Source organism: Schistosoma haematobium, chromosome 3, assembly GCF_000699445.3.
Source record: "Schistosoma haematobium chromosome 3, whole genome shotgun sequence".
NCBI lineage: Eukaryota > Metazoa > Platyhelminthes > Trematoda > Strigeidida > Schistosomatidae > Schistosoma > Schistosoma haematobium.
Genome location: NC_067198.1, coordinates 34,903,527 through 34,913,905, shown reverse-complemented (window position 1 = coordinate 34,913,905; position 10,379 = coordinate 34,903,527). Strand labels below are relative to the sequence as shown.

General features: G+C 32.4%; 1 protein-coding gene across 1 annotated transcript; it reads right to left on the bottom strand.

Annotated features, from left to right (window-relative positions):
* Positions 1-1,923: 1,923 nt before the first annotated feature.
* Positions 1,924-10,141, bottom strand: MS3_00005621 (uncharacterized protein). Its single transcript, XM_051213718.1, has 6 exons — positions 9,092-10,141; positions 8,883-9,045; positions 8,792-8,842; positions 8,660-8,746; positions 8,530-8,604; positions 1,924-8,493 (listed from the first exon to the last, which is right to left on the bottom strand). The coding sequence occupies exons 1-6, from the start codon at positions 9,158-9,160 to the stop codon at positions 8,363-8,365; spliced, it is 576 nt and encodes a 191-aa protein (XP_051069717.1). The 5' UTR covers positions 9,161-10,141; the 3' UTR covers positions 1,924-8,362.
* Positions 10,142-10,379: the final 238 nt, after the last annotated feature.

Below are 10,379 nucleotides of genomic sequence, written 5' to 3'. Positions count from 1 at the left end.
ATATATATATATATATATATATATATATATATATATATATATTGAATGGTGGAAACTAAAGTATACAGATGAACTTCGCTGATGCTAAAAGTGACCAAGTGATATCTCAACCGCTTCTCTAATTCAAAATAGGGTTATGTAGTAAGAGTTTAAGTTAGGAGTCTGTTATAACTTGTCGTTTGAATACTTATTGTCTTGGCTCTTTTAATGCTACTTTTTGTATCTGGTTGTCGCTGATTGTTATGTCGGAAACGCTTATCACTTATACTCAGGACGAGGGACCTCTGAAATTCTCACGACGCGAAGTAAGAACACAAAGACTGGTATAAGTGAAGATTTATTAACCCCAAAACACGACGACGACCCTAGTCGAAAATACACTCATTTATATGTTGATTGTACACCCATTTTTATTAACAATTAAGATGAAACCACATATATGAAAAATACTTAGTTATAAAAAATCACATACTGAGCATAGTTCATGTCAATGGAACACAAGAATATCGCATAATATACAGAATAAGATGTCATACGAGAAAAGAAAACAAATACTACATTCAGTAATCATTACATTGAATCAAAATGGAAGTAATCTTGAACTAAACTCATAATGAGTAAATCAGTCGAAAATGTACTTTTCTTTCCATCATATCAGAGTCAACATAAGTAACTAGGATTAAAGTTTTCATCTGTTGTAATTCACGAACACTGTATAGCCAAACGAATGAATAGATTTTGAGCACAAATTTCGAAGGTATTATCTTAAGTCTAGTTGGTTTGTCTCTGTAGTCTTATTCCAGACAGTAAATCATAATATCATTAAGCCTATAATGAATTGAAATGTATGCACTGAATTTAATTAAGATCACAATAACTTTGGAATCAAACTAGTACATTGTAATCCAACAGGTTCTCACATAACTGTTCTCAGTCATAGATACATAAATAAATAGATATCAATAGATGGCATAAATAACTTATGTTGGTTATTTTTTCATGATATGTCATCAGTCAGTCAGCTACAACGTAGGACTAGGCACATATATGCATCGGTCCAAGTTGCTATACCGCATTAACGCAATAAGATGAACACCGGATTCATAAAAGTAGTTAATTCAGAGGGTGTAATATATAAAAGAAAGATTGCATATAAGGATATAGTACAGGAAGAAAGAATTAGTTCGTAGAAAGAAAGATATGAAGCGATTTTAATCTCTTAGTTTAAGGGAAGACAGAGAGTGTATACACCGACGCCACTGTGATCGATTCTGAGGCATGTCACCAAGATTCTCCAACCACTGGTTACGATAGTCACGCGGACACCAATGATATGTCATAAATAATATTATACACATTCAGATTGAAATAAACAATAACAAAAAAGTAAAAGTCACTACAAATTGTGCTGTCAAGATAATTGATTTTGTTACGAAACGACGAGAGCTTCAGTGATGTTATTCTATAGTATTTTAAAATTATTACATAATTCCTCACTACTTGTAGTGGACATGATCCATTTATGTGTTAAAAAAACACATTTGCTACCATGTTTCTTGTATATCACTTTGGTGGACTAAAAATATATCAATCTCAAAAATAATGAAGAAGTTATTACGAAACAAAATTAGTGTGTTAATATACTAAATATAAATTAGATACATAAGGAAAATATATGGGACGTTACTTAAATTGTCAGTAGTATGTATGTTCTTAATATTAAAATAATGACATCATTTGTAAAAACTACTTGAGGAAGATCAATTTGATAATTTTTGAACATAAATCGGTCTACACTAATCAAGTTATTCGTGAGATATAGTACTTAAAATCTTCATTTCTTAAACATCAAAATCTTAAGTATTCTACACTATTGAACCCAACAGTGAGATTGTACCTTCGTATAGTTTGTATAATTACTGTCCGAATTCATTTAACACTTCAGTGCAAAGTTAGTAAAGGGTAAATATGTGCATCATAACCCACAATTATAATAAATATTGAAGACTGCAACTTGAAATACCTTTTACTGAATTTTTACACTGAATATGAACACTTTTTTTACCATTTCTCTATTGTACCAATATGATTGCGATGCCGCTCTGACTACGTTCTTTTAAGTGTTTGCTCATTACTGTAGATTCAGTGCATACCTAACACAATTTCGATACATAAATTACAATCTGAATAATGTAATCGAATACCTGCTTACCGTTAGTCTAATCACGGAGAACAATGTTTTTCGATTTATTTGAATTTGAGTGGTAATAGTTAGCTTATCTGTTTATTTATAGTAGTTGGTTGGGCATTTTGAGTTAGCAAGATTATGATCAAGTGTTCGTTTTACGTTAACAATTGGAGTTTGTTAAGTTAAATCTGGATATGAATGATAATTTAAGTTAGTTATTTGAGACAGCATTTCCTCCAAGTGGATGTTTATTTTTTTAATATGTCAGTGAACGCCAATTCACAAGTTCTATGCTTTTTCGTTTCTATTGAGCGTGGTTTTTTTTGTTAATCATCGGCTAAGTAGGCATTACTTATTTTATATGTTAATGTGAGATACGTTTCAGCCCTGTTCTTTGCATTCTTGGTGTTAGGATATAAACTATGAAATTAAAATTGTAGGATAAGATAAATAAGAACACTGACGTTACCGTCAATAATGCTTTCATGGAACTCAAGAAATACTCATTAAGAAACAATTATTTTTTTATTATTCGCATATGACTGATTCGCTAGGAATGGACTCGTGTACTTGGCTTCCAGCTACACTCTAAATGTGAAACCTATTGAAACTACTTGATTATCTAAAGTGAAGTTGATGGGAAAATATCCGATCCGGTGCTTTGTGACCGAAAGTTGGACACCCTAACCACTGAGCTGCATATACATCAATCATGTATTATTTATCGTTGTTCTTAATCCCGTAGTTTTATATAACTCAATATTTTTTATTTAGTTGGTGAAACTTTATTGGTTGACATCAAGTCTGTTTGAACGTTATGGATAATAATTCAAAACCATTCCATGGATAAAAACTAAAATAACTCAATCACATGCTTGCAACTACCCTATCGTAAACTATTGAATATGTCAATGAAAACCGACTCTAATTGAGATTTTATCCATATAGTCTTGTTGATAAAGTTACCAGTAGCTAATAACTAACTGTAGCGAATTGTTTAGCACTATATTGATTGACTAGTATAATTTTAATTGCACTTATTGAAAAGCGAGAGAAATTTTGATGTAGAACATGTCAAATGTTGGGATAATGTATTGATGAAATAATAAACCAATCAAAATGATATTTTTTGGGGGAAAAAGGGATACATAGGAAATCAATAAATATATTCGTGAAATCGAATAAGGAAATATGCATTCTATCCACATTATCTTAATCACCATGTTACAAACTTCGATAGATTTGTTCAGTTGTAAAAATTGGTCAATATAAACATTGTTCATGTTCACTGATCGAAAATATTTTTGTATTGTTTGTTCACCTTTCAGGCTGAAACTGTCAGTAAAGTTAATAACGTTTCCATTGTATACATACATGTAATTGTGAAGGAATGCGTTTCAAACATGTAACATTATTTTCAAGTGGCTTAGTCCATTGAACACCTCTATGTAGTAAAAAAAGTTTGAATATGCATCATTCCGAATTTCGTTTTCCATTACTCTTGCGTAAATAGTAACTAGAGATTGACTAAATGATCAGCTGTCACAAATAGTAAGCCCTTACCAGCAGAAGCAGTAATGTTCGTTAACTTAAATAATTACCTTTCAAAGAAGCTTCGATTCATTGGTGTTAAATAGCAAGTGACGGATGAGATGGCCAATTAGTTTCATGGTGGTTGATAATCATTAGCAAATTGTGTCTGCGATCTCAAAAGAACTAATACTCCCTATGGGATTTTCACCCAAGTCACACAGTGTCCCAATCAGAGACATAATCATTGTTCGACATCAAATCGTTTAGACTAGTGTTCACACTGGAACTTGGTCAATAAATTTTGATCAGTATTAAAGACTACACAAATATAATACTGATTAGTACTTATTGGTCAATTGACAGTTTATTAATTCAAGAATTTTCCATTAGGTTTTTGATTGAGATCATGAACCGATTGATGTTAGACCACCACAATTGAAAACCTGGAAGCACCGGACGGCCGTTTCGTACTATTGCGGGACTCCTCGGCAGTGCGCATCCATGATCCCGCTCGCAGGATTCCTAGAATTAGAGTTTTATACTTCTTTAAACGTTCCTTTAGCAACAAACATTAGAATAATGTGACTGAAAATCTTTTGAAGCTTGACCAATGTAGATGAAGTTCTTTTCTATTGAATTGTGAATAATCTGTCTAACACAACAACGAAAGTCTACAAATAAATGCTACTGACGAAATTAATTATCTTAGTATTAATTCTGATTACTAAAAGTATTGGTACTACGAAACAACACAGACTTGTCAGCACCCAAAGGAGCACATATTTACAAACTTTTATATGGTCGGATAATCTACAGACATAAAGATCTTGTAACAAGAAAGATACTTTTTTTATACCATAATGATATTTTCGATATTCAGTCCGTTCAGGATGAATTATAACCAATATGAAATGAAATGGGCGAATATCTATCGTATCCGCTTTAATTAATCGTCTAAAAATGAATTTTCTGTTTGATTTCGAAGATTTAATCAGTCTACAACGAATATTATTAAGCAGTCTAGAGTTTGTAATAGCTAATAGAAAAGAACATCAACTGATACATCACTGAAGCAGTATATAACATACTTAGTGACGGTCATTGTGATCAGAATATTTTCGGTAATTCAAATGAGTCTTTTCCAGTTTTTAGTAGGCTTACATGATCTTACCATTAGTCATCATTAATTATGATCACTACAGAAGATTATGTTTATTTGGAAGTTTTCCCCATCCTATTGAATGATATGATCTAACTACTCCAATGGAATTTTAACACTGGAAACCAAATCCACATTATATATTGAATGATTTCATTCTGTTTTGTTTAAAATACCCTAAACAAGTTTAGTTAGACAAATACACTCGAATTTAAACCACCATTTTTGACTACTAGATACTTGATGGTAGAATCTTTTCACGTGATAAATTCAGCAAATACTCAAATTCTAACGTCATTTGAATTTTACATCTTTTTACACTAAGTTGGAGATAATAATATTCCCTGAAGAAGAACATATTCTGTAGAACATTAAATTTATTTAAAATACTAATTTCAAATGCATTGCATAAAAAATAATGTCAACAATCCATAGAATTGAGCTCATTATTAGTTTACACAAATAAATAGATTGTGTAATTCACAAATTACAAATAAAGATATAAATAAGTAAACAAGGCACAATTTTTGTAAAATAAAAAAAGCATATAAATATATTCTTTGCAGAAAAAAACAACCAATGCAGCTTGAATAAATAGTGTCTACTACCTGTACTATCTCCAAAAGGCAATAAAATTTCCTTGGTATTGGAAATGATTGGGAATAAATAAATACAAACAAGTCAAAGCATATTAAAAGCAACAAAGAGTTAGGATTTGAAAAGATAAAAAGTTTCTTTACTGATGACTATAAACATCATTTTAACTGCTTTAGTGCCGTTAGTAGACTTTCCGGTTTAGGTGATGAGGCAACCGCTGAAACAGTCAAACCTAATTCTTTTAATTGTGTTGCTGTTGCGCGTCCCATAGCAACCAACTGATTGACAGAGAAAGTCAGGGCAAAATAAGTAATTATTAATAAAACCCGATGAAATTTAAAACTTTTACATAGAATCATACAATTTATTGGAGGTCATATACAATTTCTAGGACAACCTAGATCAATATGCACTAATATCAGATAATGACCAAGTCCTAACTGATGTAATTTTGTATAATGTTATAGTATACTCTTTTAGTGTGACGTTTAATAGGACTACTTGACCATTTAAGTCTAAGCGAGCACAGGAAAGTTTATGGACGAGGCCTATGGAACGAAGTTTAGGGCTATAATTACTATACTTTTAACGATCGTCACATTTGATTCTTTCACAACTACGTTTTTTATCAGCTGGACATTAAGCCTGAGCTGTATACATCAAGTGTAGTTCGGTTGACCACATATACCTATATCTTATGATAAGTTATGTCTACTTAAAACTATTTAAAGTATTATTCGCATACCTAAATTAGTGAACCAAAGCTGAAATGGTAGTGAAAGCAAAAAGAAGCTGGACTGCAGTCGCCTTCTTATCATTATTATGATATAAGACCGGAGAGTAAAAGGCGATCACAAATCCTGGCTCGCTTAGTAATCTTGAGATCACTGATTTGAACAAGATTTCCACTAACTTACGTGATCGTATCGTTATAATAGCTGAGTTTGATGACACTCTACATCACTTGAATACCGAGCAGAAACTACATCTAACGACAAAATGAAACACAGGAGTTTTCTAGTTTGCGTGTTTTCTGACAGTTCATCATTGTATTATTTTCATGAGCTCGAAAAATATTCCTCCTTATAAAACAGCACCAAACATTCGCGCAACAGCCAATCAACAATCATCTATCGCGAAATATGGAAGTTCCATAACACAGTTGTGCATTTCTTAATAATTTGATTGATTCATTACTTAAACTGTTATGAATTTTGAATACTTCCCTTAAGTCTTCAAGATTCACTGCTATCAGAATAGATTTCTATGAGAACAAAAGTAATTTTGCTTGCTCCAGTTTATCTTTTTTCGTAACTAGCCACTTTAACCTCTAAACACACTGCAAAATCTTCAAGATGTTATTGTGTTACAGGCTAACTAATCTTCAGACGTTTTGTTCGATATGATATGAAAGAAAACCTGAAACCTCATCGGTAACCCTATTTAGCTCATTTTCCATGATCAATAAAATAAAATAAAAATCTGTCTCAAATTTAGCATATTAGTACTAAGTAAACCAAAATAAATAGTTTATGTATCTCATAAGATGAGAGAATAGATCTACGAATCTACGAAAATTATTTTCAGCTTCATCACAATGTAGTAATGAACATGTTAGAAAGTGATGACGCTAAACACAAACTAAATATGTATAACGACCAGATAAGATAAACTTCAAGTTTTGATTTAGTAAAAGAGAAAAAACTGCTAGTATGTCTCCATAAAGTTGGTGTGTTATGGTGTATGGTATTTGATGTCAGTTTACAATGAGAACTAGCTTCCATATACTATTTGTTTGTCATGATGTAGTTATTCCCAATAATCCTCATGGATAAACCAGGGCTAAAATTTAACTGGTTAAATGAAAATGTAAGTTCAGAAACTTTATATAGAAACGGTACGGACACCTTCTCAAGTGAAATAAGTTGAGGATATAGAAAAAACATACACTTACTTTAATATTCGGTCGATGTGGTTTAATTTCGGTTAATAATATTTTTTCAGTCAATGAAACACCAGAGGGACTGAAAAATACTAAACATTCAGGAATAGGATTTCCTTCCTAGAAAAAGATACAAACACTAACAAATTATTTTTATAATTATAGGCTTCAATATCATACAACAGAACAATCAATTACAAACAATTAGTACCAAATATTTGCAAATCCATCTATATGCCTTACTGATAATTTTTTTTCGATTATTAATGTTGCTAATTGGTACTGATGACCTTCAACTAAGATTATTTAGTAGTACAAATCTTCAAAGAGTATGTTCAAAATTACTTTCCAATTTAAACATACCACATAGCTTAAACATTCTTGTTTCTGAAAGATACCTGAGCTAACATTCTGCAAGTAAGTTGTACCTGATTGTCCTATTCTCATTTCAAACCACGAACTTTGGAAATATTAGATTTTGTACGAAAATTTTGCAACTTAGTTCTTCTGTTACCTTATCCATGGTCAAGCTTTATGTACTTCTATGGTACGCTTTTCAATGACAAACGTTGCCGAAAAACCTTTCGGTCAACAGGTAGTTAGTACTTACCATTAGGATTCAGTCCAAAAGTCAATGACTTCACTAACTGATTCCAGCCAGTCTGTTTTCGTTTATAATTTGCTGAGAAGAGCCTGTAACTAAACTCAGCTGTTGTATAAACTACTGACTTACGATTGGTGTACTAAGGTACACAAGGCGCATTTGCAGTGAACAGAACGTGGCTTTGGTTGCACTTTCCGAAAGGAATTATTTGGTTAGCTGTAGAATGAACAATGTGAATAATCCAAAGATGTTATGCTGTGAAGCAAGCAAAAATACACAATTAAATCCAGAAAATACTGCTAAACCTAGCCAGAAAACCAGATGTTACTTTGAGGGGAATTAATTTTTTTTTAAAGTTATTGTTGCAATGCCTGAAAACAGAGAACTTACACATAAATTCAATCGCAGTTTTTCATGAAGTTGAGTATTTTCTACAGAAGAATAGGCCACAACGGTATTTACTTTTTTTCCTGTATTTCAAGAATATTAAGTTATTATACAGAAACCTTCATTTTCCAAAACTTTCGGTAGTGTGTCGCGGTGTACTTGCCCAGATGGGAAAAAAATAGGTTTATCCAATTCTGTAAAATGATTTGTGTGTAATGAGTGGAAGAAACTAGGTTATCTACAGATTACTTGAGGTAAAGTGCTTCAAAATAAAACTAGCGAGCTTCTCCGCATCACCAGAATCAGCTCCCTTAGGCGAAAATCCAGCTTTTTTAGCTATAAAACGATTTTATTAATATATATAACTATGGGATTCATTACCTTGTAACTCAGTGCTAGGACCAACAACGAAACAAAGGTCATTTTCATTACCTATCATTTACCAAAAGGTGTCATAAAAAAGTACACTGACCTGTTAGTCCAGCTTTAACACATGCGATAACGGAACGTGGGCTACTAAAAATAATGCAACTGTGATTGTTCCTCCAATTTTTGTATTCCGCTAGATTTGATATGTTATACTCGAAATCAAGAGTTTCCAGTAAGTCTACGCTGAAACCTGAGTTTTTTAATATCTAATTTTTCAAAATGGTGGACAAAGTAATCACAAAATTAACCTACCTGTACATAAGGGTCATCACCGATGCTAGTAGCATTATCACCAGCCGATTTAAGGAGAACTACGTACATTGATAGATAGAATACAAATTTTCTAGTAAAACAGAACAGAGGACAAAAACCAGGCTAAGGTACTGAGTAGCTATTTAGACACTCTGAAAGAGTAATAGAAACTATCACACAGACCTTTCTTTTCACCATTATACCAGAAAGTGAATTTTCTCACCATATATCTAACACATGATTAACAAGGTTGTAAAGTCGGACAAAGTCATGCTACTCGATTGTTGGAAGTACCTCATGTTCTATTTCCGAAAGGATTACTACTTTTTCATGATAAATATTTGGCCCGAAGAGTGCTTGCGTTAATTGTACAGCAATAAATAGGTTTCTTTTAGTGGTTTACCGCCGAGTTAGAAAAGATATAGAGATAATAACCACAAACAAGTAAAAGCTATGAATAATCTCCAAACTTAATGAACATTTCTCCAGGATTGAAGATTTAGGATCATTCATCTAATTAGGCATTACTAGACCACACAAACAGTACGTCAATGAATAGCAAACAATGCGCGTCAACTTACAATTAGCTGACTTAAGGTTGTACTGACTCATCGATCGCTTTTGAGTAAAGGACTACTTTCTACACATAATTTAGAAGGAAATTAAAAACTAAAGTGCTATATATAGTACACCTTAGTTTTGTCTATAGGCAAAATCCACACTCCATAACTTTCTAACTCTTAGTTATCGACTTAGTTAGGGTACTCAACATGTTTTTACCCCCTTGATTTGAGGAAATCCGGGGTTTTTGTGCCACTTTCTCAAAATAGGGAGATTGAGATAAGCAGCGTGTAGTTGAGTTTTTATGTAAGAACCCTCCGATTACTATTAAGACGCTAAAATAAGGTTTGCAGGTTTCTGAAAATCAGCAATAATAAATCTACATAGCACTTATGTAAGAACTAGCAGTCCAAACTACGGAAACCCACTAACAGCCGAAAACAATAAAATAGCCGGCACTCCAGTCCTATGCAGGAAATATTAGCAACTGATGTACTAAAACAAATGCAAAATAATCTGACGTTTTATTCACTGTCTTTGCACTGAGTAGTTACTTCTCTGAACCTCTGTCGGTTTCTGCTAACATTATCAGTTTATATTTATTACAGTATTGAAAATAAGTAGCTTCCTAGACAGTTTCAGTTTGGTCAAGACAATATATTTGTTGGCTCGTGTAAGTCCTCTGAGGTTGGTTAGTCAGTTAATTTACCTGTTTCTTGAACGGGTC

What these genes read in the sequence shown, in the direction of transcription:
- MS3_00005621 (XM_051213718.1), bottom strand. Translation starts at nt 9,160, where the DNA reads ATGTACGTAGTTCTCCTTAAATCGGCTGGTGATAATGCTACTAGCATC. An exon ending in TTTGAAGCACTTTACCTCAA is followed by an intron (nt 8,605 to 8,659) that starts GTAATCTGTAGA and finishes ATCATTTTACAG; the next exon opens with AATTGGATAAACCTATTTTT. An exon ending in GAAAGTTTTGGAAAATGAAG is followed by an intron (nt 8,494 to 8,529) that starts GTTTCTGTATAA and finishes CTTGAAATACAG; the next exon opens with GAAAAAAAGTAAATACCGTT.